Consider the following 26,248-nt stretch of genomic DNA (forward strand, 5'->3'; position numbering starts at 1 on the left):
CCTGCTGATTTTGTATGTTTGCCCACTGACAAAGAAATGATCAGTCTATCATTTTAATGGTAGGTTCATTTGAACAGTAAGAGACAGAATAACAACAAAAAAATCCAGAAAAACGCATGTCAAAAATGTTATAAGATTGTAGACCTACACAAGGCTGGAATTGGCTACAAGACCATCGCCAAGCAGCTTGGTGAGAAGGTGACAACAGTTGGTGCGATTTTTCGCAAATGGAAGAAACACAAAAGAACTGTCAATCTCCCTCGGCCTGGGGCTCCATGCAAGATCTCACTTCGTGGAGTTGCAATGATCATGAGAACGGTGAGGAATCAGCCCATAACTACACGGGAGGATCTTGTCAATGATCTCAAGGCAGCTGGGACCATAGTCACCAAGAAAACAATTGGTAACACACTACGCCGTGAAGGACTGAAATCCTGCAGCGCCTGCAAGGTCCCCCTGCTCAAGAAAGCACATATACATGCCCGTCTGAAGTTTGCCAATGAACATCTGAATGATTCAGAGGATAACTGGGTGAAAGTGTTGTGGTCAGATGAGACCAAATTGTAGCTCTTTGGCATCAACTCAACTCGCCGTGTTTGGAGGAGGTGGAATGCTGCCTATGACCCCAAGAACACCATCCCCACCGTCAAACATGGAGGTGGAAACATTATGCTTTGGGGGTGTTTTTCTGCTAAGGGGACAGGACAACTTCACCCCATCAAAGGGACGATGGACGTGGCCATGTACCGTCAAATCTTGGGTGAGAACCTCCTTCCCTCAGCCAGGGCACTGAAAATGGGTCATGGATGGGTATTCCAGCATGACAATGACCCAAAACACACGGCCAAGGCAACAAAGGAGTGGCTCAAGAAGAAGCACATTAAGGTCCTGGAGTGGCCTAGCCAGTCTCCAGACCTTAATCCCATAGAAAATTTGTGGAGGGAGCTGAAGGTTCGAGTTGCCAAACGTCAGCCTCGATACCTTAATAACTTGGAGAAGATCTGCAAAGAGGAGTGGGACAAAATCCCTCCTGAGATGTGTGCAAACCTGGTGGCCAACTACAAGAAACGTCTCACCTCTGTGATTACCAACAAGGGTTTTTGCCACCAAGTACTAAGTCATGTTTTGCAGAGGGGTCAAATACTTATTTCCCTCATTAAAATGCAAATCAATTTATAACATTTTTGACATGCGTTTTTCTGGATTTTGTTGTTGTTATTCTGTCTCTCACTGTTCAAATAAACCTACCATTAAAATGATAGACTGATCATTTCTTTGTCAGTGGGCAAACGTACAAAATCAGCAGGGGATCAAATACTTTTTTCCCTCACTGCATATTCTCAACACACATATGAATACAATTATACATGCATATATATTGTGCATAGGTGTTCAAGTATGCTAAATTGTTACAGCATACATGTGTACATGTTCATATATTCTAGATTTGAAGCTTTTGTGACTGCAAGGATTCATACTCTTAGGTTTTTTTTTTGCCTCACTTGATACAGTAAATTTAGCTGTGACGGTCCCACCTGATGACGGAGACTTTTGTTGCCTCCGAAACGTCGTTATTTATTTTATTTTATTTCTATTATTATTTCTATTATTTATTTTTACCTACGTGACTTTACCGAAAAAACATAAGAGTATGTTCATATATGTTCACAATTACAGGTGTGTGTGTGCGTGAGTTTTGAAAGCTGTATGGACATACAGGAGTAGGCTCCAGACTGGGTTAAAATATTTTTTTAATGTTTTCAGCAACAAATGGAATTAGGGAAATGCTTTCTTTGCAGGTCTCATTCTAAGAAGCAAATTTAAAGGAATATACGTCCCATTTGCACAGTTTGTACCACTTTGCATTAGAATGGCTCGGTTTGGATAAAATAGAATTAGTTTGGGTAAAGAGCAGGGAATTTTTAGTGTTTTCCCACATGGGAAATTTCAAGTTTGTTGCATGTCGGGAAGTACGCAAAACATTTTTAACAGACACACATATTCACAAATTTCCCTTTTATATATATAGATGCGATGCATTAGATAGATGCACATAGACGTGTATATATCTATCTATGTGGACCTACCTTCATTAAAGTAGTTACACTGGGTACTAACGATTGATTAATTGAGTTACGTCATTATTATCGATACTTTGTTTGGTGGCAATCTTCTGAACATTCTTTTAAGGGAATGGCGGAATGTGGACGATGCAATATAGACGATAAGCGGATCAAAGAGAGTGTTCAGTGCGCTGAGGCAAAAACCGATATCACGCATCAGCGTGAGGCTTTGCCAGTAGAACCCATTAGTTCTGCTTTGTATGAACCCTATAATGTGTGTGGAGTTGTACGGAGTGAGGCACACGATGTAAATTATGAGGCCCACAAGAGTCATTTTCGCAGCCCGGTTCTTTTTCATCCGGTTTGCTGATGACCTCTGCTCTCTGCCTGCAATCAGAGCCTTCAGGACGTTTGCGTAGGAGAACAGCGTTATGGCCAGTGAAGTGACGAAGAGCGAGAAGAACAAATAGAGCCGATACGTCGTCAGGTACTGAAGGTCGTCCTCTGAGAACTTCTCATAGCACATCGCCCGCATCTGCTGGCTGCCATTCGTCTCGTTGACGTAATTGAGCATGGTCACAGCGTTCAGCGGCATAATGTGAATGGTGGTCAGAATCCACACCAGGACACAGGCGCGCGATGCAGTCTTTGCTTTCCGCCATGCCGAGTCCTTGAGTGGGTGCACGATCGCCATGTAGCGGTCGACACTGATGGCCGCGAGCAGCATGGGGGTCGTGTAAATGTTGGTGAAGAACAGAATGACGTACAGGTGGCACATGAACTCGGGCAGTGTCCAGCGCTTCTTATTGAAGTGGTAGCCGATTTTCATGGGGAGACAGAAGAGAAAGAGCAGTTCTGCAGTTGTGAGGTTTATCATGTAGATGGACATGGAGTTCTTCCTTTTTTTGCTGAGAATCCACATGGACAGGAGGTTCAGGGGAAGGCCCAGAATGACCACAATGGTGTATAGTGTCGGAATCACCAAATACTCAAGCAAGTCAGTGGTCTCCATTGTTTACTGTAGGGGATACAACAAAAATGCAGGTGTACATATGTGCCAACAACAATTACCAATAATTAATTAATTATTACTACTACTGTAATTCATAATTCAATACATTACAAATGAGGCCTTTATGTTTTTTTTAATGACAGCCAGGTAGTTAGTTTGCCTAACACAACATCATTATATTGTGTTCGCCACTATTTAATAATAATAATAATAACAACACAAATATGCAACTCTTTGTCAATCTACTGCTGGATCAAGGTCTCCTCAATGTGTGTTAGTTGTGGAGGCCGTTTTTGTAATGTGCTTTGCTACATCAGTGATGGTGGGCCCCAGGGCCGGTTCTGAAATCGACTTTTGGCACTCGTGTTTAGCCTTGCCCGAGAATCAAATCTCAAGATGGCGGAATTAAAGTAGGGGTAGTGCAATGAACCACTGCACCACCATTCTGCCACACACTCTTTAGCATGCTTTAAAAAAAACAACCACAGAAGCTAGTGTCCATCGCCGCTGGGCGAAGACCCCGGGGCCGGCCCAGGACACGCTGGTGGGACTTTGTCGCTCAGCTGGCCTGGGAACGCCTGGGAATTCCCCAGGAAGAGCTAGTCTCTGTATAGTCGTGTATAGTGTAGTATATAGTGTAGTTGTGTATAGTAGTGCATAGTGTAGTGTAGAGTAGTGTATAGTGTTGTAATGTATAATGTAGTGTATGGTAGTGGAAAGTGAAGTGTATAGTAATGTAGTGCTAGACTCTGTCGCCAGGGAAAGGGAGGTCTGGATCGCCCTACTCAGCATGCTGCCATCACGACCCTCACCAGACCAAGCAGACTGAGAAACGAACGAACAACCGCAGAAGCCAATTCACACACTATTTCCGATTGAGTTAAATAACTAATCAGAAAACAAAAAAACGCGCCTATGTTCTTTAATCCATGCGTTACTCTTTCCGCCTCTCAACGTAATACCCCAATAGTCTGAGTGCGATCGGTGATTAGAAAGTAAGTTGTATGTTATTTTCTTCGTCGTGCCTCCTGTCCAACCTATGTAGTTTTTCTCCCCAATATTCTCCACAGGCCACCGCTTGGTGTTGGCATTGCCACATCTTGAGGCGTGCATTGTGGTGCTGAAGGACATCTCAGGAGATGGTCCATGGTTTGCTTCTTCTGACCAAGCACATTAGTCGGTTGTGCAGAAGCACCCCCCCCCCCACCGTGATTTCATGAGAGAGTTGCATCTGCTGAGATCCACTCTCAGTCTGTTTAGGCTCCGCCATGTGAGCCATTTGGATTTGAAGCCAGACGAGAGCTCCTCACTGGGGGTAATTGTACATTATGTCTCAGCACCAAAGATATATATGGATGTGGTGCGTAGCAGGCAGTGTTATTGTTCAGTGTCATCGGGTGGTCTTACCTTATTTGGGCTTAACTAGGGTAGACAAACCGAAGTCAATGAATGTAGATTCGGATAGTTATTTACATTTATTTTGTCATTTGGATAGTTATTTTGTAATGAAATTATTATTCCTCCACGACAAGTTGAAGAGAATCTGGTTTCCTCTTACTCCATCGCATCTTAGTTCTTCCATTTTCATTTACCAATCCAAACATTGAAGGGAGGGTACAAAGATGAGGTTAGTTACTCACAGTCTCTCAGGGTAGCTTCTGTGGTTCAAAGATACAGGCATGTCTGGGAAAGGAGCATGTGTGTTGTGAGATAGTGGCATTATTTTGTAAGGTACATGGTAAAATGTTGTAACATTTGGTTATAAAATATCACGTATAGCGGACCCCACTTATTGCGGTACTCTCAAGATTGAATAAAATTTGATTATAGTATTAATAGATGCTGTTTTTCAAACATAAATAAATGAAAGCCATATGTATACTGTACAATACTTACCCAATGTTATGAAATATGCTTCCAAAATACTATGCTGATATGAAAGCGTTCCAGAATCTGATGGATAGGACATGCATGTAAGTGGCCAATAATTGAGGAGCCTTTTCTGAACCTGATTTCCTCATGTAATTTGTTTGGATGTGGCTTTATTTTGATCTTCAAATACCTTCGTGAACAATGTACACGTAAGTGATATGAGATAAACAGGTCTATAATTCTCCAATAGGTTTTATCACTGTTTCGAATGGAACAATTATTGAGGAATCAATTCATATTGTTAAGGGCATCTGGAACTTCCTCCTCTTTTACTAAAAAAACAATTGGATTCATCCTCTAACATTAGGATTTTATCACGTGTTATGAATCCATCTTTTTCTCAAAGGGCTCCTCCCATTTGTGAATCGCAAATCATCCTAACTATCCGCTACTTTCATGCAATCCAGTGTTTGCCCTGATATTTTTAAATCACATCTGTGTCGGATTCTCTGATTTCTTATCTTATTATTTTCATAACCGTTTTACAGTTATATTGCACAGCAATCCCTTGCAAATCACGGGGGTTAAGTTCCTGGACTAAGGCAAATCCGTGGTTGGTAAAGTCCTGGGGCCTATGGGAAATGGGGAACCACGGCTGCGGTCAGACTCGTCATAGCTTAACTGAGTTGCCTGTTTCTTCACTAAACACGAATAAAATGAAGTACATTGCACAATAATACAATCAAGGACAAAATGAACGCGAATGACCAAAACAGAGAAGAAAAATCTATGGCGGTTGCAATGCAATGCGGTCTACGCGCTGCGAGAATCGCAACAGAGCAAGACGGAGAGCTGGTACTCGACGGCGCAGCGCTACGGGTGACGCACGGGTGGCGTGGAGGCCCCGCAACATTTGTAAATGCGTGGTTGCGGCACCCGTGCTTAACCTGCAGATACTTTTCCAGGCCTGTGTTCCGTTAAGTTGGTTTGTGGATAATAAACCGTGTGCACGTGAATTCCGTGGTTGGCAAGTCTGCGGTTGGCGAGGGATAGCGGTATTCAACATTGTGTTGAGTTAGCATCCACCTCTTTTTATATAACTGAATTCATTGTTTTTTTTTCAACATTCCCCCCTACTGTTAATTTTACTATCCATTACTATGCCAGTTGTCACATTTGTTTTTACGACGGTGGTGGTGGTAACCATTTCGTAATTTTTGGTCCACGTGAAAAGCAACCACAGGTTTACACTTCAGCACAGTCCCAGAGAGGACAAAAGATAAGGCAGGAAAAATAAAAATAAACAGTGAACATTAAACATCTCGTCCAATTTCAAACTAACTCGAAGAATCCGATTCAAACATTTGAGAGTACAGTCTGTTCTCCAATAACGCAGGGTGTTTTGATAACCTGAATTGGATATAACGCGATGAGTGTATTAGAGAAGATTTTTTTTTATAACGCGTAGGCGAATTGTATATAACGTGATTGAGCGAACGGAACTACGTCGCACGAGTAGGAATAAGCAGTTGTACGGCTGCCTCGGCGTAACATCACACAAACTATATTAAAAAAAAACTTTCCTATTTGACCAGGTAAGGCCTACTGAGCTATACAGCTCTTTTTCAGAAGCGACCTGGTCACAAATGATAGTTCAACAAGTTGACTTAGTAGAAATGTATCACAGCCAAATACTCAAAAATGCACGTTGATTCTAAATGTGGAGGGAAAAACCGAAGGACTCGGAGAAAAATCCACGTGACCGCAGGGCGAGAAACATGCAAAACTCTAAATACACAGGCAACGAACACACGACCTCCTGGATCCCAGGCGAGGTAGTTAACATCTTGCCACTGCGGCACCCCATCCCAAAGTGGGATGCTGCTGGATGCTTCTACATATTACCCATGCGCCTCAGTGTTTGTTCGGCCTCCGTACACATCTCACGTGTTACCGTGGACTGTGCTTTACCCTGTATTGTATATTATTTATTATTCCGCGATTTTTCCATATAACAAACTGTAACTGCCTCTTAAATATCACGGCGCATGAGTGAGCATGCAGTCATCACACTGTTCACCAAGGTGCAGCGTTTGCACTGCTCAGCTTTGGTTACATCAGCCCCATCCACACAGAACAGGACATCACTGGAAAGAACCGCCCGCAAGATCTTACAATCACAAAACTGCCATTTCGCTGTGAATATAGTTGGGTGCGCTCGTGCATGTGTAATGAGATAGTGACATCCACTGGTTGGAAAAGGGAAGCCTGGGTACAGACGCCACTATAAACATTATCCAATCCGCCACTATAAACATTATGATGCCGCGATAACAAGGTAATACCCATTGCTTTCACACTCACTTCTGCTGCTGTGTCCTCACCGAATTCTAAACAGATTTTATTTACCCCATTCAGACAAGCCCCTCCCCTTCTCCTCCCCCCCTTAACTTGTATTTAAGGGCTTGCTTCTTGGATTTTTCCTCACTTAATACAGTAAATTCAGCTGATGACGGAGACTTTTGTTGCCTCCGAAACGTCATGATTTATTATTTTTACCTACGTGACTTTACCGAAAAAACCTAATCCTTGCAGTCACGAAAGCTTCAAATCTAGAATGATCCAATCCCCAAAGGCAGAGGTATCTGGGCCAAAAGTGAAGGGTGGGGCCATCCAATAAACTCCGAGGACTGGCTAGAAAGTTCCACGAGAGGGCGTAGCCGGAGGTGGAGCCTAGCCGCGCCTGCGGCAATATAAGCGGAGGCCGAGGAGGACTCGGGGTCGGTGTGGGGAGTCTTGGCTCCAGACTGCGTCGCTGCTCGCCGTAATCTCTCTCCATCGTTTGGCCATGTGGCGGATCTCCTGCGGAGCTCCCCCGCCCTCCCCGGCACGCCGTCAGCCAGCAGCGAGACTGGGAGCGGACGGTCGGAACCCGCCGTGTGATCAACCGTGTGTTTAGTCTGTAGAACGTAATAGCTAAGTGTGTACTTGGAGAGGAAGCCGATACCGTTGGCCTGTGCTGTGCCCATACGTGGAATAAAGAAGAGTACCCTCTACAAGACGTGTCGCGGAAGTCGCTTATTACACATGTGAAGAGTGTTGTGCGTGCTTACATGTGTGGGTATGTTGTAATGCACTGCACGTGGATTGTACGTGTGTGTTGCAGTAGTATTTTAAGTATTCTGTAGAAAGTAAGTGTGTGTTTTAGTTTACGCGTGAGTGTGCTGTGATTCAAGAATGCTTACCCAATCATATGAATCGTAATGAATAGTTCATACGTGTGCAGTACATGTTGTGTGTGTGTGTGGTGAGTGAAGTCACCACTACTCGTTTGTATATGTTATATTTTATATTAAACGTATGGATAAGGTAATAAATAGGGTTAGTTGCCAGCAGGTAAATCAGGTGCAGAACATATGTGATAAGTACAAGCAAACGAGGTGCCTGTGCAACACGTGACAGCGTAAGAGCACATTCATGCTCAGTCGCTTTTTGTGTTCAGCACCTACGATTTGCACGGTTGGCTACATATGGTGCTAAAAAAGTTCAACATATCATGGGACCTCCTTTGCCAGTACAAAAATATGATAATAGGTGTTCCCCTTTTTTCTGGCAACAAAATAGGTGTTAAGATGTTAAAACACCAAACTGAAACCTTTTACAAGGAATCACGTCTGCATTAACCACAATGCTTGTGGTCAGAATGCAAACAAAAAACATACTCTGATAATATATGTAATGCAATTCTAGTATTTTAAAACCTACTCTGATAATATATGCAATGCAATATATGCAATGCATATATTATCATAGTATGTTTTTTGTTTGCATTCTGACCACAAGCATTATGGTTAATGCAGACATGATTCCTTGCAAAAGGTTTCAATTTAGTGTTGTAACATCTTGTTCTGCCTTACGGCAGGGGTTTTGCCTCATGGCAGATGGGGGGGGGGGGGGCGTATGTACACAGGAATTTCCTGTTTTTGATGCTAATTTTGGTCACGTGACCAGGAAGTTGCGATTTACGATTCCCGCTCAACCACGCGGGCGTCGGCCATTCCACACATAATTCAAGATGGCGGCACACATCGCATCCCAGTGAAGCCAGCTGCAACTGTCCATTGTGGGACTTTAAGAAGCATTGTCTGTAAGTTCGTTTATGTTCTTATAATATTGGCAATGCTGTTATAATGTTATAATGACCGTTATAATGATGTAAATGCCTTTATAATGTTGTTAAATTATTATGATAAACAACGAAGCCTGCAACTTTCCTTATTGTGAATGTTACTTGTAATTTAATAAGTAGAGTCAAACTTGTATCCAAGTAACTATATTGCGATCCTGAGAGCAAGGATGACGAAATATCTCATCCATAATTTAGTGTTGTGTAATACTGTACATTTGGGGTGCAGTGTGATGAATGCACGATGTGCCTTTATGTAACACAGCAGCTTATGCTCTTGTATAGTTATTTAGTGGTAATGTAGGGGCCTGGTCCATCCAGGGTCTATTGTTGAGAAACATATTATCTAAGACAATGTTCTGATGCTGTGGTGTTCATTCATTGTGTTAGTGTTTCCGGTTTATAACAGATGCTGTATCTGTGCTGTTTTCTCACCAGTTTTACCTCGTTAAACTCAATAAATGACGTTTGGAGTCTGATGTTCACCCTGGCTCTGAGGGTTTATTGGACGCGAGGTTATCTACTTAGCTAGCGGTGCAACACAGTGCACAGCGAGGCCGAGGCACATCTTAACACCTGTTTTGTTGCCAGAAAAAAGGGGAAAAACTTATTATCAAGTTCAACATACATACACTGCTAGCCTATAATTTAAAGAATCAGAGAAAGGAAATATAAAGGCACATAAGTGTAGTGACTGGGAATGTCACTGTGTGGTGCCGGGCTTGTGAGGCCACGGTGGGATTATACTGTTGTGTGTACACCCCGGACATGGGGTGTAGTACCAGCCCGAGTGGGGGCTTGGGTGAGCGCTGGTTAAGCGCGATGGCCACGCACAGCGTGCAGTGCGGGCTCCCGTTGAGAGAGCGAGAGAGTGTCAGCCAGCAGGGGTTACGTTGGGGGCATGATACTCTGGCTGACTTGGGGACATGTGACCGGATGATACTGGAGGGGGGGGGCACCGGTGAAGGGGGCTAATGGGTGGTCACATGGTCCGGGAAGAACTCTCGAGAACCTTTGGGCAAGGGCAAGAGAGATCGAGAAGGTGGGCGGGCGAGAGGCGGAGCCAGCCCCAGCCCGGCCTGATATAAGGGGGGGGGGGGGGGGTGGGCTGTGAGGGGATCGGGGTTCTTACTGTTGGAGAGGCAGGAGATCCACGCAAAGCTTGAAGAAGCCTCCAGCCACGCGGTCCGGGACCCAGCTTGTGGTCCGGACCGGTGGAACTGTGTCTAGTTCCGCCGTAGCGTGGTTAGTTGGGTGGTCACCACCAGAGAGTGTGTTGTGTTAATAGCCTGGAGTATGTTGTGTTAATAGCCTGGAGTATGTTGTGCTAAGAGTTTAATAAAACGTGTTGCTCCCAAGGCAACGTCTGCGACTCAGTTGGACTCACTACATAAGTATGTAGTGTTTGCTATACGTGTGCATGTGATAAGCACAGGGTTCATACTAAATGCTCTGGTGATAGGGTTAAAGTGTGAGTTGCAAGCAATACATGGCTTTGGTGCATATATTATCAATGAACAGTACGTATAGTATAGTGTAAACACACATTACACGATGTAAATGTTGCACCTTAACTGCATGACCTTTAAGTGCATAGTATAAAGAGATACGCACATATAACTGTGAGGATGTGATACACGGTGTGAGAGTTCATGCTATTTTGTAACCTTGTAACCAGGCTTGAAAGGTATAATTAGTGTTCTTGTCTGAAGCCCAGCTTGGAGAGGAGGGAATGCAGCACGTGCATGCTCAGAGTTCACGTCTCCCGTAGCTGTGTGTGTGCGTACCGAGGTTCGCTACATAACCCACTCAGTGTGCTGCCCGCTTTCGGAGCAAGACACGCGCTGTGAGCCCACCTGAATCAAGACACGCACCGTGAGCCCACCTGAATCAAGACACACACTGTGCATTCACCTGAATCAACACACGTGTAGTACCGTCGAATACAGATCGACACCCGGGGTTGAGGCACACTGACGTTTATTTACAATAAGCACAGGGGACACGTAATACTGGAGGGGGTAACGGCCCCCTCACCCGGATAGCTGGGAACACACGGCTATCTACCCTGACCTGCCTCTTAATCCTCCAATCTCTGGGCTAGGGGAGGCTGTCTGGCCCGACACTGGTGAGTCGGGCTACGGCACCCGGAGTCCCAGAGTCCTAGCTCTGATTCACGGGGCCCCGCCGCTGGCTCGGTCCTGCGCGGCCCTTACAAGGGCGGCGTCCCAGGGGAGACCAGGGCTCTCACTAGGCAGTCTTCAATCTTCAAGAGTTACCAACACATTCTGCCTCGAGCCCTCCGGCTCATCACCTTATATCTTGAACCCCTCCCCGCTGGGGTGGGCCCTGTGCGGACGTCGTTGCGAGCACCCTCCCGTGTGCTCACGAAGCCCCGCCCACTGTGCTAGTTTCTCATACGATCCCATACATATTACCTCTACACATATCTCCTCCGTAAGACCCCTACATCACCCACCCCTGTACAGCTCGCAGCCATCCCGGCTGCAACATTGACAATAAAAGTTTAAACCATCTCCATCCGCCCCAGCGTGTGCCTCATTAATTTTTTTTTTTTAACAACAACGCAACGAGAAGAACAACAGGAAGGAAAAGTAACCCGACGAACCCCCCCCGAATAAATACGAAATCCGTAGGACGAGCGTATATACACGTGTTTCTCTTCCTGGAACCCCCCCAGCACACACAGAACACACAGAACACACACAGCACGCCCAACAATCGTACAACGCAACGTGCCGGGAACACAGCACGGACGCCCCACACCGTGAGCACAACATGCGAATGTACACCGGAAAGAGAACCCACAAAAGATGCAAAAAAAAAAAATGTTCTTCTTCTTTTCTTTTCACAAGAGTTTGCGCATTTTTGCGCGCGTCCTCGCCGCAGGCCCGTCACACGGGACAGGCCCGGCCGGCAGGTCGTCGGCCGGCAGGTCGTCGGCCGGCAGGTTTTCATCAGCGAGTGAGTCTGTTGCTGACGTCGCAAGACCCTCAGCATCCCCTGCGGGGGTCGTCGGGCGTGAGCCCGTCACTCCCGGTGCACCTGGGGGTGGGACAGCCGGCAGCACGTTAGGCGAGAGCAACGGAGAAGACCCCTCTGAGTCGGACGCCCCCCCACATGTTTGGCCACGCGCGTGTGTAGTGGGATCTCGCACCGCAACGAAGGGTTTTAGCCTGGAGGGGTGTACAAACCACCGGCGCCTCCCCCATTGAATGCGCACGCACTGAGGTCTAAGGACCTCAACCACCTCGACGGGACCCCGCCACGGTCGCAGCAGTTTAGAGGAGGACGCGAGCGGTACCTGGGGACAGTGCAACCATGCCCTGTCCCCCGGCTTCCACTGTAGCACATGCGCGCGACCCATTCTGAGGCGCTCATTAGCCCTCTGCCGCCTGGCAGAATTCTGCATGGCAGCATCCCGTGCCTCCGTTAATTTTTCCAGGTTGAATTTAACATGTTCGGCCAATTGAGTTTTTCCCTGCGGCGCTGGGATCTGCAGTTGGGCCTGAACAGGTGGCTCCGGTTCGCGGCCATACATAAGGAAAAAGGGGGAAAATCCCGTCGCAGCATGGGGGGCCAACCGGTATGCTGACAGGACCCCCTGAATTTTCAAATCCCAATCTGTCTGTGAGTCAGAAACGTGCTGCGACAACATCGACGTGATGGTACGATGCAACCGCTCGACCATCCCGTCGGTTTGTGGGTGATATGGAGAGGTGCGAATCTTTTTAGTGCCAAGGATCTCACAGACCTGTTTGAGCAATTTGCCTGAAAAATTTCTACCCTGGTCGGTCAGCAGCCGCTCGGGAGCACCTTTGTCAAGGACATATCCCTGGACAAAGGCCTCCACGATGGCTGCTGCCGACTGGTTGGCCAGGGGCCAGGCCATAGGCCAGCGCGTGAAATATTCAACACCGGTTAGCAAATACCTATTTCCCCTGGGGGTGGCGGGGAACGGTCCTAGAATGTCCAGCGCGACGAGTTCGTTCACCCGGGAAACCCTGATAGATTGCAGGGGCGGGTTCGACTCCTTCGCTGGTGGTTTGCGCTGCGCACACCTAGGGCACGATCCTAATAGATCCCCAACATCCCTTGTCATGCCCGGCCAAAAGAAATCAAGTTGGAGCAAGGCCAGGGTCTTTTGGGTGCCCAGGTGGAGGAGGCGCTCGTGAGCGGCCCACACCACCCTACCCCGTAACCCCGAAGGGACCACCAGCCGGTGTCGATGGGATTTGCCGTCCCAATGCATTAACAAGCCACCGAGCATTTCCCATGCGTCGGCATCACCCCTCCCCCGCCCCCGGTCCCTGACGCGGCGGCGCAACGCAAGGAGGGAAGTATCTTCCATTTGCAACCGACCCCATTCCGTAGCAGGCAACCCCAACAGGGAATCAGAACCCTGCTGTGCGATGGAATTTGTCACTGATGCTGCGTCGTCAGCAGCCGCCAAGACCGGAACAGGCAATTCAGCAGGATGCCTGCACCGACCAGACCCCAGGAGGCATGCGCATTCGGGGGTGGTCGGCATGCGTGACAGGGCGTCCGCGTTGGTGTGGCGAACGCCCTTACGGTACGTGGTCTCAAAATCAAAATCCTGGAGAACCTCCAGCCATCGAGACAATTGTCCCGATGGTTGTTGGACTCGCAGGGCGTACTGTAGCGCCGCATGGTCTGTACGGACGGTGAAACGCTGTCCGTACAGATATGGCCGGTACTGCTGGATGAAGTAGACAATTGCCAGCAGTTCCCGACGCGTGACACAATATCGTTGCTCCGCTGGAGACAAACACTCGGCTACCGTACGCGACCACCCGTTCCACGCCCTCAACCACCTGGGACAGCACGCCCCCAATACCTGTGTTGCTCGCGTCGGTATCGAGCACAAAGGGTTTTGAAAAATCGGGGTAAACCAGGGGAGGGGCATTAACCAGAGCGTCCCGAAGTGAGCGGAACGCAGCCTCCTCCTCCTGTCCCCAATGGAAGCGGACCCCCTTTGACGTCAAAGCGTGCAAGGGCTTAGCAATGGTGGCAAAGTCCGCGACAAAGCGTCGGTAGTATGACGCAAAACCAACAAAGCTCCTGACCTCTCCCACCGAGGTGGGAGTCGGCCAGGAGCTGACGCACTGCGTTTTGGCGGGATCGGTAGCAATACCCGAGCGTCCTACGATGTGCCCCAAATAACGTACCGATTCGCGCAACAAATGACACTTTTGAGGTTTAAATTTCAAATTAGCAGCCCGCATTTTGAGGAAAACGGCCCGCAACCTCTGGAGATGCTCGTCAAATGTTCTGCTAAAGACGATAACGTCGTCCAAATAGATTAAACACGAATCCCACTGCAATCCAGCCAAAACCAATTCCATCAATCGCTGGAAAGTCGCCGGCGCCGAGTGTAATCCCATCGGCAACCGGTAAAATTGGAAGAGACCATGTGGTGTACGGAATGCAGTTTTTGGCTTAGATTCATCGTCCAGAGGAAGCTGCCAGAATCCCGAAAGCAAATCCAATGTGGAGAAGAATCGCGCCCCCGCCAAGGCGTCGAGCGATTCATCAATACGGGGAAGCGGGTATGCGTCAGCAACGGAAATTTTGTTGAGGCGGCGAAAATCGACGCAAAACCGCAACGATCCATCCTGTTTCTTTACCAGAACGATCGGTGCTCCCCACGGGCTGGTAGAGGGAGAAATGATATCGGCGGCTAACATGTCATCAACAGCCGATTTGGAATGGTCCTTCTCGGCGGGACTCAGCCGGAAGGGATTTTGGCGTATGGGCGCGCTGTCACCAGTATCAATATGGTGACGCAGCAAATGGGTGCAGCCCAGATCGAATTTGTTTTGACTAAACACATCGGCAAAATCGCGCAATAGTGTCCGAAGTTTTTGACGCTCTGCATCCGACAGTTCCGTCGAACCCGCACAAAGCGCCTCAAGCCACCCTTCATCGGTGTCCGAATGTGGAGTCGGCAGAGTGGCAGCGCGCACGTGATTTGCGACAGACTCCTCACAGGGCACCGGCGTTGCGTGAGCAAGCACGGTCCCTTGGGGAATTACCACGGCCTGCGACCCCACATTGAGGACCGCGATGAAGGGGTCCCCGTCCCCCCTTACGATGGTCTGAGCGGGAATCAAATGCGGCCCGCTAACCCCAGCCCTAGACGGCCCCAGCAGGACACCCTGGTCCCCAACACCCTTAGTGAAGGGTCTACGAAGCTTTAGCGGCACCAACATTTGTGCCCCCGGCGGCACGCGAACCATTTCAACTACAAACGCGGGTACCGTCGCGAACGCCGACCGATCCGTAGTAGGGGAGGGCAAAAACGCCATCCGTCGTCCCGACGGGAGCTCAATGCAACCCTGATCAATCATAATCCGAATCGGCATTTTGCCCAAGAAATCCGTCCCCAGCAGGCACGGAACCGCCAGCGAGGAGGAAACGAAAATAGGGCCGGACAATTTAATATCACCGATGGAAATTTGCGCGCGAATCTGACCCATGATACCCAATGAGCCCCCGTTAGCAGCGTAGAATGGGACATGAACCGGTAGCAAGGGACGACTTTGGACAGGGAGAATGTTGTTTATTAGTTCCGAAATGATGGTCGCCGATGCTCCTGTATCGACGAGGATACGCACTTCGACCCCGTCAATATACCCTACTACGGCCGACGACCCCGACGGCGCAGCCAGAACGCGATGGGCCAACACGGACCACTGGGCGGGTTCGATTTGGGTCCCCATAGTGGTTCATGTTGGCCCCACGGTGTGCAATGTTGGCCCCCCGTTCGTTGCGGTGTGTACATGTGTAACGGGTGTGTGCTTCAGCCAAACATGTGGGGTGCCGGGACTCGCCGGGTCATGTCGGTGGAGCTTGGGAGGAGGAGGAGGAGGGCCGGCGTCCCGGCGAGGCGTCGTCCCCCGCTGTCGAGGGGAGCGGCACCCCGAGGCGACGTGGCCCCGGATGCCGCAGTTATAGCAGCGCGGGAGCGCAGGTGGTGAAGACGTGCGGTCGGAGCGGGCCGACCCATCCCGGTCCGCCCGTACTCCCATCCGCTGCTGCTGTCGGAAGTCGGCGGCGTAGACCTCCTCCGTCGGTGGGGTGATGGCAGCCACCGTACGCCCGGCCGCTGCCCTGCTGGCCTTCCTTCGCTGCGACAGGAGGTTAGCGTGGAGGAGCCGCGCCGCTTGGAGGGAACCCATCTCTGCGTCCTCCTGCGCGACGATAGCGACGTCCAGGTCGTCCGCCAGCAGAAGGATCTTCTCGGTGACCATGGCGTCCACGCCTTGGTCATCCATACGAGGGAAGGCCGTCTTTGCCAGCGCCAGAAGGCTCGTACGGTAGGCGAGGGGCGACTCCTTCGCACCCCGCTGGCGATCGTAGAATCGCTGCCTACACTCCGCCGAAGGTCCGTAGACCCCAGCCAGCAATTGCAGCGCCATCTGAAGAGTAGAGCGCTTGTCCCTCGGTGCGGACGTAAGAGCGGCGAGGGCGTCGCCGTCAAGGAGCGCCGGTAGCGCGCAGAGGGCTTCGGCGTCTGACCACCCCGCCATCTCTTGATGCGCGAGGAAGCGCCGCTGGAATCCCCCCCAGTCGCCGTCCTCAGCCACAAACTCCTTCAGCGGGGGCAGCCTTTGGTGTAGCGCAGCGACCGCCGTGGAGGCCCGCACTTTGCTGTCCCCGCAACTCGGCTGAGCGTCAGCCCGAACGACAGATGTAATCGCCTGTCGCGCAGGTAGTGACGCTTCGTCCGAAGGTGGTGACGCGGCAGCCCCAGCGGAGCCGATGTCGGACCCCAGGCTGAGGTTGGCCACGCCCTCGGCAGCTGCAGCGGCGATGGCGGGACTTTCAAAAGTGCCGTCGGTAGAAATGGCGGGAAGGCGCAACGGCCGTCGGCCGTCCTCGCCCCGCGGTGGTCCAGCAGCCCCCAGCCGAGTGATGGTCTCGAGTGTGGCGGCAGCAGCGTACAGCAGCTCCGCCAATCTCGCGTGCGCCAGCCGAAGTCCGTCGGACAGCGACTCCCCTTCCTCCCGATGCCCCGGTAATGGTGCATTCGGTCCCGGCTGCTCGTTGCCCCCATCAGCCGTCTCTGGTACCGCACTTCCCGCGGTGTCCTCCGCCTCTTGCACCCCGGCCCGAGCTGTTCGGCGCGTGTCCATGTTCGTTGTTGTTTTTACTTCTGACGCCAGATGTAGTACCGTCGAATACAGATCGACACCCGGGGTTGAGGCACACTGACGTTTATTTACAATAAGCACAGGGGACACGTAATACTGGAGGGGGTAACGGCCCCCTCACCCGGATAGCTGGGAACACACGGCTATCTACCCTCTTAATCCTCCAATCTCTGGGCTAGGGGAGGCTGTCTGGCCCGACACTGGTGAGTCGGGCTACGGCACCCGGAGTCCCAGAGTCCTTGTTCTGATTCACGGGGCCCCGCCGCTGGCTCGGTCCTGCGCGGCCCTTACAAGGGCGGCGTCCCAGGGGAGACCAGGGCTCTCACTAGGCAGTCTTCAATCTTCAAGAGTTACCAACACATTCTGCCTCGAGCCCTCTGGCTCATCCCCTTATATTTTGAACCCCTCCCCGCTGGGGTGGGCCCTGTGCGGACGTCGTTGCGAGCACCCTCCCGTGTGCTCACGAAGCCCCGCCCACTGTGCTAGTTTCTCATACGATCCCATACATATCACCTCTACACATATCTCCTCCGTAAGACCCCTACACACGCATCGTGAGTTCACCTGTATCAAGACTCACACCGTGAGTTTGCCTGAATCAAGACACTCACCGTGAGCCCACCTGAATCCAAAAAAAAGCCTGCCTCCTTCCCTTTGCAATGTCAATTCTTGCATCCTATAAATACGAGTCCAACGTGTAAAACTTTTTTCTCCACATCAGCGTTTCCGTGTTCCCCATTTAACCCAATTGGGATTCGTTTTTCAATGTTAACATATGGCCATTCCGTTTTTCCAATGGTGATTCCATTGGCGTTTGTTTTTCAGAGCAAGTTCATGAACATTCCATTTTCCTTACAGTTTGTCTTTGGGTATTCGTTTTCTGTCATTCGTTTTAGTCTGATCTTCCGTATTTACCCGTAAACTATGTTTGAATGCTTGAAACTGCTCACAAAAGTTTTTGTTCTCAATATGAATATGAACCTTATGGCGGAACCCCGGGGTCCAGAATAAACGGAAGTAAAAAGCGCAATTAAATAATTATTTTGGACGACTCGTTCCACCGCACACATTAACGCCGTGACCCACCTGGCGTGGATCATTATGTTGTCATGTCCTCCAAGCGCAGCGAGGACGAATGCGCAGAAGAGCTGAACAAGTGAATGCACTCCATGCTCGGGTATGGGCAGGATCATAAGTCTTATCCAAACTGCCTACACCACTTAAGTCCTTTATTTGTCATAACGGTATGCATAATACAGTGAGACTTTTCTCTTATCTTCATTATTATTTGTGACCTACCAATATCTGCAGCCAGAATCAATCGATGACAACCCTATCAAATCTAGAATTGAGACAATCCTATTACCTGCAGATATTTAACAGATGAGATGCGTTGCACCGTTTATTCCTCCTGTTTGATAATTATCAAACATTATAATACTCTTCTTGTCCGTATGCATCTGTGCAGATAGGTTTTTTTTGCTGTTAAGCCATAGTCCCCACATGCCGCTCGTATAAATGCGGATAAGAGGAGCGGCGACCCACGACTCTGTAGAGTAACATTGGTGTTACAATATGAACAGCGCATTGAAAACGCGTACTATTTTATATTCTGTTTACATAGTGTGTTCACAAATCCACAATGAGAAACACGATGAGTTACAGAGGGGTGTAAATTATTTTTTAGATAGTGTGTTTAAATAGAAGTACTGCAGGTAAGTAGTTTTCAGTTTTAAAGACATATTTTAACAAGACAACATTTGCCACCATCTTTCAAACCCATTGCTGAAAAAGGGAAACGTTTTTGTTTACATTATAATATAATGTTTATGCGAGAGCCGGGGTCTTATGGGACCCCGGGGTCCCGCCATAAGGTTCATATGTTCTAATGCCAACAATGTAGTGCGCTTGATTATAATTAAGGTCGATGAAAACCGTAACATTTCTGGATTTTGCCATGATTTTGCATTCAACCAGTAATTATCAGGTAAATAATTTAGTTATCTAAACTAAAACTATTTATATTTTATCAGGTAAGGCCCACAGCTCTTTTTCAGAAGTAACCTGGCCACAACTGATAGTGCAACGTAGTGGCTTATTAAGTGTAAATGTATGGCAGCCAAATACCTTAAACGAGTGATGTTGATTCTAAATGTGGAGGGAAAAAACCGGAGCACCCGGAGAAAAATCCACATGACTACGGGGACAGAGGCATCGCAGACTCCAAATTTACAGCAGGGATCAGGGTTCGGATAGAACTCACGACCTCCTGCATACCGGGCGAAGTAGTTAACATTTCCTAGCCGCGGTGGCGCCCCATATATGGTAAAAGAGTGCCCCAGGTCGTTAGGAGGTAATAAAATGTCCCTTTCCTGTCCATGTTCGTGAATGTGAGAATGTTAGGTGTGTGTTAAGAGGCGTGCGAGTGTGCACTTCTCTGTTGCTCGAGTACAAATGTGTTTGCGATAGTGTGCAAGTGTCTTTGTGTGTGCTAAGTGTGCGTCCCAGCTTTCTCTTAGAAGTGTTTCTAACTCGGCGACTCTCTATTAAGTGTGCATTACGAGTGCTTTGGCGTGTCCATTCACGTGAGTGTGTTAAGTGTGCACGTGTATGCTCAGTGTGTATACTTTTGATTCAGTAGGAGCGTAACACGTGTGAAAGTTGATGCACGACAGAAGTGCGCACGTGTAGTGTATCTGTAGTGAGCGACTTCTGAGACACGTCGTGCAGAAGGCTTCTTATTTATTCTCACACTTTAAGCACAACACTGGGCGATTCATCTATGTAACGTTTCTACGTAGCTACACATAGCCGACCCCTCTTCACAACCCCATCGTCGGCGTCCAACTACACAGCTGTCTGACTAGCGCAGCAACGATGAGAGCCCTGCAGAAGATTGGCCACCTGGCTGGATGACGAAGAGAGATTACGGCGAGCAGCGACACAGCCAGGACCCGCAACAGCCCCTCCTCTGGCCACGCCCCCTTCCAGAATCTTCGAGCAGGTTCCTGGAGCTTCCCGACTGACTCCGCCTTTCACCTTTACCCCAGATACGCCCCCCTCATACGTAACTTGCCTATAACCGCGATTACCCCTTCAGGCCGACAGGTGGTACCCTGTCATTTTATAATCCCCCCCCCCCCCCCCCACATTTAAAAGATAGCTGTCCCGGTTAACAATAATAACGAAAACACACGCGAGGCAGAAAAACTTCCGCCATAAATTGGAACAAACAACCCAACATTATTTTTTTGAATAGGGCGGAATGATCCGCAATGAAAAGGGATGGACCCAAGCAGCAACTTAGGAAGGTAAGAGAAGAGGCAAAAAGAGGAACAGAGAGGAAGAGGGAAAAAAAATTCCCTTCCATATAACACGCAAACGCAATCCCCCAACCCCCTTTTTTACACACACATAGGAATGTTCTTAGCATTGGAATCCAGAACATTTAGACTGAGTCCTCGACGCCGGTCCATCCATGGGGTCAATCTTTGTCTTCACAGAAGATGTGGGCTCCAGCTGAAAACCCAAAGAAGGTGGTTCCACTCCCGGCTTTGCAGGTGTTGTGTGCCCGGTCGCAGCCAGTGACTCCTCGCGTTCAGCGAGATCACAGCCCCACCAATTTTCAGGGGTTCAGAAGCTGTGGGGGGCACAATACAATCCTCCTGACGCATGCTCTCCATCGGCATTTCCCCCGGCTCGTCGGACACAACAGACACTGGCCGTACAAAATTTGGGGATGAGGTGTTACTTCGAGGAGGAATATAAGGCTTCAACCGCGACGGATGAACAAACCAACGGCGACGGCCCACTCGTATACGCACGCGCTGCGGTCGCTTGACTTCGACCACTTCCATGGGACCTTGCCAAGGCCAATGCAGTTTAGGGGACGTTCCCAATGGCACTTGTGGGCAATGCAACCACGCCCGATCCCCCACAACCCACTGCAACACATGGTCCCGCCGCCCCGCATTTTGTTCGTTAGCCGCCTGTGCTTTGGTGGTGTTTGATTTTGCTGCTTCACGAGCTGCCGGAACACGTTCTAGAGTAATTTGCAAGGGCGCAGGCAAATTAGGCTTTCCCTTTTTTTCAGACAAACCCAATTGAACTTCCATAGAAGGTTCATTCTCCCTCCCATACATGAGAAAAAAAGGCGAAAATCACGTGGAAGTGTGGGGAGCCATCCTGTATGCGGCAAACACTCCAGGAACATGCAAATCCCAATCAGTTTGGTCCATTCTGACTGCCAGACTGAGCATAGATGTCAGGGTTCTATGCAGCCGTTCCACCATCCCAACGTCTGGAGATGGTACGGAGACGTTCTAATCTTCCTAGTACCTAGCGCATCACAAACTTCTCGCAGCTTTGAAGATAAATTTTGCTTCTGATCCGTGAGAAGCTGCTGGGGGCTCCTTTATCCATTACGTATCCGTGCAAAAATGCCTCAGCAATTAAGGCTGCCGACTGGTCGGGCAGTGGCCAGGCCATAGGCCATCGTGAAGAATACTCAACGCCTACGAAGATACACTTATTCCCCCTCTGTGTGGCCGGAAAAAGCCTGAGGATGTTGAGCACGACCAACTCATTAATTCGCAAAACCGAGACAGACTGCTGCGGAGGCTGGGACTTCCTCAGTGGCACGCATTCCGTGCAACCTTGAACTAAGTGGTACACGTCGATTGACATCCCTGGCCAATAATAATTGCGTTGCAATGTTAGCAACGTTTTCCGCACCCCTCGAGTCAGCTTGCCTCAGAAGGCAGTAGGAACCACCACGCGATGACGGTGCAACCCATCCTCATCCAACATCAAAAGACCCTCCCGTAGGACCGGTCGTGGGCCGTCAAAGGGAGCAGACTCCTTGTGTCCTGCTTCCGCTTGATGCCGCAAGGTCATAAGGGACACGTCTTTCATTGGCAATTTTCCCCACTTGGCACGCGTAAGGGGCAAAACATTGTCCCCCGGCGCGACCTCCCTGGTAGGCTCTCCTCGCTAGAGTGCCGCAATGATGGCCGTAGGTCTCGCTGCTGGAGGTTTACAACGACCTGCGCTGGACAAACATGTACACTCAGTCTCTTGGGGCAAGCGGGATAACGCATCAGCGTTGCAATACCATACCCCTTCATGGTATATCAATCGGAACGAGTACTCTAGCCAACGCGAGAGCTGCCCAGAGGGCTGGTCCACTCTGAGGGAGTACTGAAGGGCTGCATGATCCGTGTGAACGACAAATTCTTTGCCGTAGAGATAAGGCCTATACTGTTGTATAAAGTATACCATGGCCAACAGTTCCCTACGGGTGACACAGTAACGCTGTTCAGCAGTGGACAAGATGCGGCTACCATATGCGACACCCTCTCCACTCTGTTCTTAATCTGGGACAGGACAGCTCCGAAACCCGTGTCGCTAGCATCTGTGTCAAATACAATCGGGAGGGAGAAATCTGGGCAATCGAGTAGGGACGCATCAGCCAGCCATTCACGAAGGGCTATAAACGCAGCCTCTTTCTCCGCCCCCGACTTGAATTTCTGATTCTTAGCCGTCAAAGCGTGTAGCGGCTTAGCCACCATAGCAACCTGTGGGACAAATCTGCGATAGTACGATGCAAACCCAACAAAACAGCGGACCTCCCCCACAGATTTGGGAGTTGGCCAGTCCTGTATGCACGCCGTTTTTTCGGGGTCTCTGGCCGCACAGTTTACTCTAGCAATGTGGCCCAAGTAATGCACAGAGTTCTCCACTGTGTCCCTGAGCTAGGCCACCCCTCTGTAACTAGCTCCTGCGGCCCAGCGGCAATATGAGTGCAATACGGGGTGGTGATGACTCTCGGAAACCTAGATGCCTGAGATTTAAAAATGGGCTGGGTGTCTGTTGTGTCGTGACTCGGCTGTTGGGGTTGGGATGCATCCGTTTACAGAGCCAGGGGCACCGGAGACGTCGTCGGGGCCCGAGGCAAGCTTTGGCATCCCTGCACGTAGTGCCCCGGCTGGCCACAGCGGAAGCAGGTAAACGTGGTCCTCCACAGCAGGCGATCCTCCTCCCCGCATGGCCTCTAGTCCCTTGGCCGCCGTGGGATCTCTCCATGTCTGCAACGTCCCCGTCCAGCAGCAGGTCCACGGCCGGCTGCACTCCAACACCCCGTTGCGACCACCCATCCGGCTCGCCGTTGCGGCTGGGTTCTCCCATCCACGCCGCCATCTGGGACCACCGGTGCAAGTTCTCGTGGGCCTGCAGACATTTGGCGGCCCATTGGGATGTCTGTTCATCTTCGTCAATCACTGGCAAGACAACCCCCATCTCCCGTGCCAGTCCCAACATTCTTTCCATTACCAGAGAGTCAAGGGCCTTCGGGTCCACCATGGGGTACGCCACCTCTCCCAATGCCAACAATGCGCTGCGTTAGGCGAGGGGCGTCTCGGCCTCCCCTCACCTAAGCTGCAGAAAATTCTTACACATATTAGAAGGCGGCTCGTACACCTCCACCATCTCAGTGTATGCCCCATGGAGTGCAGTTTTCTTACCAGTGGGTATGGCCCGGAAAACAGCGAGGGCGTTGTTGTCTAACACCATCAGCAGAGCTCTCAGCGTCTTCTCCTCGGTCCAATTCAATGACCGGTAGGCCGCTTCAAAACGCCAAGTGAAGGCGCTCCAATCTCCCCCTGCCGCGACAAATTCCCTGACAGGAGGCAATCGGCGGGTTCATTCAGTTCCTCTTCCCCCGTCAGCAGCAGCAGGCGTCGCCTCCGGCGAATCACGCCCGAGTCCTAAAATGGTGGCCTTTGTCCGGGCTTCTCTCGCACCACGTGTAATGGCGGCCTCCGGCTGCGTGGTCTCTGCACCGCGCATAATGGCGGCTACCCCACCCGCGGACGTTCCCGCCAGTGCGTCGTTCCTCGGCGCCTGGTCTCCTCGCTCCAGCGAGGTCTGTGTGGTCTGCCCCGCCATTGTAGTCGCCGTCATGAGCTCCATCAACTTGCGAGATCGTTGCCTGCAGAAGCTCAAGTTGTGCCGTTACCACGCACCAGTTCTCTTCAGGCTGTTGCTGCAGAGAGGCTGTCCCTGGTCCCACCATCTCTGACGCAGCCATTTCTCCCACCGCTGCTTCAATAAACGGGACTGCAGTTCCCGGGGCTATCAGGAGGTCCTGTGTCTCGTTTTCATTGTCATCGGAAGACGCCACAGGTGGGTTCCGCTTCTTTTGATACTTCGACATTCATCCGTTTAATACAATTTTCTTGTCAACCACTTCTGACTCCAAATCTAGTGAGTGACTTCCGAGACACATCATGTAGAAGGCTCTTATTTATACTAACTCTTTAATGACAACACTGAGCGATACATCTATGTAACGTTTCTATGTAGCTACACTTAGCCGATCCCTTTACACAACCCCATCGTCGGTGTCCAACTACACAGCTGTCTGATTATCGCAGCGACGGCGACGATGAGAGCCCTGCAGAAGATCGGCCACGTTGCTGGATAACGAAAAGAGATGACGGCGAGCAGTGACGCAGTCAGGACCCAGGACCCACAACAGCACCAAACCTCTGGTTCAGTCCCCCTCATATACACCCCGGCGTGGCCAAGGTTATGGGCGAGTTACGTAATGTCTAATTATGAGGGGGGCGTATCTGGGGTAAAGGTGAAAGGCGGAGTCAGTCGGGAAGCTCCGGGAATGCCCCCCTCCAGATCCTTTGAGCAGGTTCTGATGATGATTGCTTCTATTTCAATCGACACGTTGTGATTTAATTAATTTTATTTTATACCTACGTGACTTTACCGAAAGATCAAAAGAGTGTGTTTATAATGTTGTTGGTATCTTTATCCATAATAGAGGTTTTTGGGTTAGATCGCGTAAATATATAAATATGTCGTTAAAACCTGCCACCACCAGACACAGCCAACTGGTAAGGGTTGCCACGTAAACAGAACGTTACAATTCGTCACTAGTATAGCACGCCGGTGAGTTGGAGAGCCAAGCCACAACATTTACAAACTGAGTACGACGTTTCGCCAGTAATTACAATTAGCTTCATCATATTTTACGCGATCTAACCCAAAAACCTATATTATGGATGATATTGGTCGCGAAAGCCTACCACGTGTTAAACTGTGATCTTTATGTATAAATATTCAATGTTTAAGTATTATAAAGCAGTTTTTTTAGGGAAAAAGGGTAACTTTCGATGCTATCGGAACGAATTAAGTCTTTAACATGTATTTCCTATACTCTTTGGTTCTTTTGGTAAAGTCACGTTTATATACTCGCTTAATGACCAAATCACGTAATGACCGGTTTCGGGGAACCAATTACCGTCGTTCAGAGGGCATCTACTGTACATAGAAGCAACGCAACTTCCATACAGTATGTATACACAATACATGCGCACATTTCGATAGGTTTTATGTTTACTGTTGCCTAGAACGGTGCAGCAGCATTACATTTTGTATCGTACAATAATTGATAGTATGAGGAGGGCCTGATCCAGCAGTGGACTGACAGTGATGAAAACACATAAACACACATAAGACACCTTCTAGCATTTGCTTTATATTACGGTAAATATCTGTGGGAAATATGCTAAATATGCGAAAGAATAATAAGACCTCCTGTGGGTGGTTGCATTGATGTAGATCAAAGTGTGTATGTATATACGCGCACGTAGACCCCGAGTACAAACAATATCAAAATACATGATATGCAATGTTGAGCCAACATCCCATGTTTACTGTGTGCATATTGCATGTAACTATGCACACATACGTTGTGTATATATGCAATCCAGGTATCCCTCGATTTACGAAAGGTCGGTTTACGAAATTTTGCGTTCACGCAACTTACAAATTATGGACACTCTTTGATTAACGAAATCGAATTTATGGGTGAACGAAATTTCGAATTGCATGCGCCATGAGA

The 26,248-nt window shown here is 49.4% G+C and overlaps 1 protein-coding gene across 1 annotated transcript; it reads right to left on the reverse strand.

Moving 5' to 3' along the window:
* Positions 1-2,133: 2,133 nt before the first annotated feature.
* LOC144931296 (free fatty acid receptor 3-like) lies at positions 2,134-3,075 on the reverse strand. Its single transcript, XM_078855102.1, has one exon. The coding sequence runs from the start codon at positions 3,073-3,075 to the stop codon at positions 2,134-2,136; it is 942 nt and encodes a 313-aa protein (XP_078711228.1).
* Positions 3,076-26,248: the final 23,173 nt, after the last annotated feature.

Source organism: Lampetra fluviatilis, chromosome 4, assembly GCF_964198595.1.
Source record: "Lampetra fluviatilis chromosome 4, kcLamFluv1.1, whole genome shotgun sequence".
Lineage (NCBI taxonomy): Eukaryota > Metazoa > Chordata > Hyperoartia > Petromyzontiformes > Petromyzontidae > Lampetra > Lampetra fluviatilis.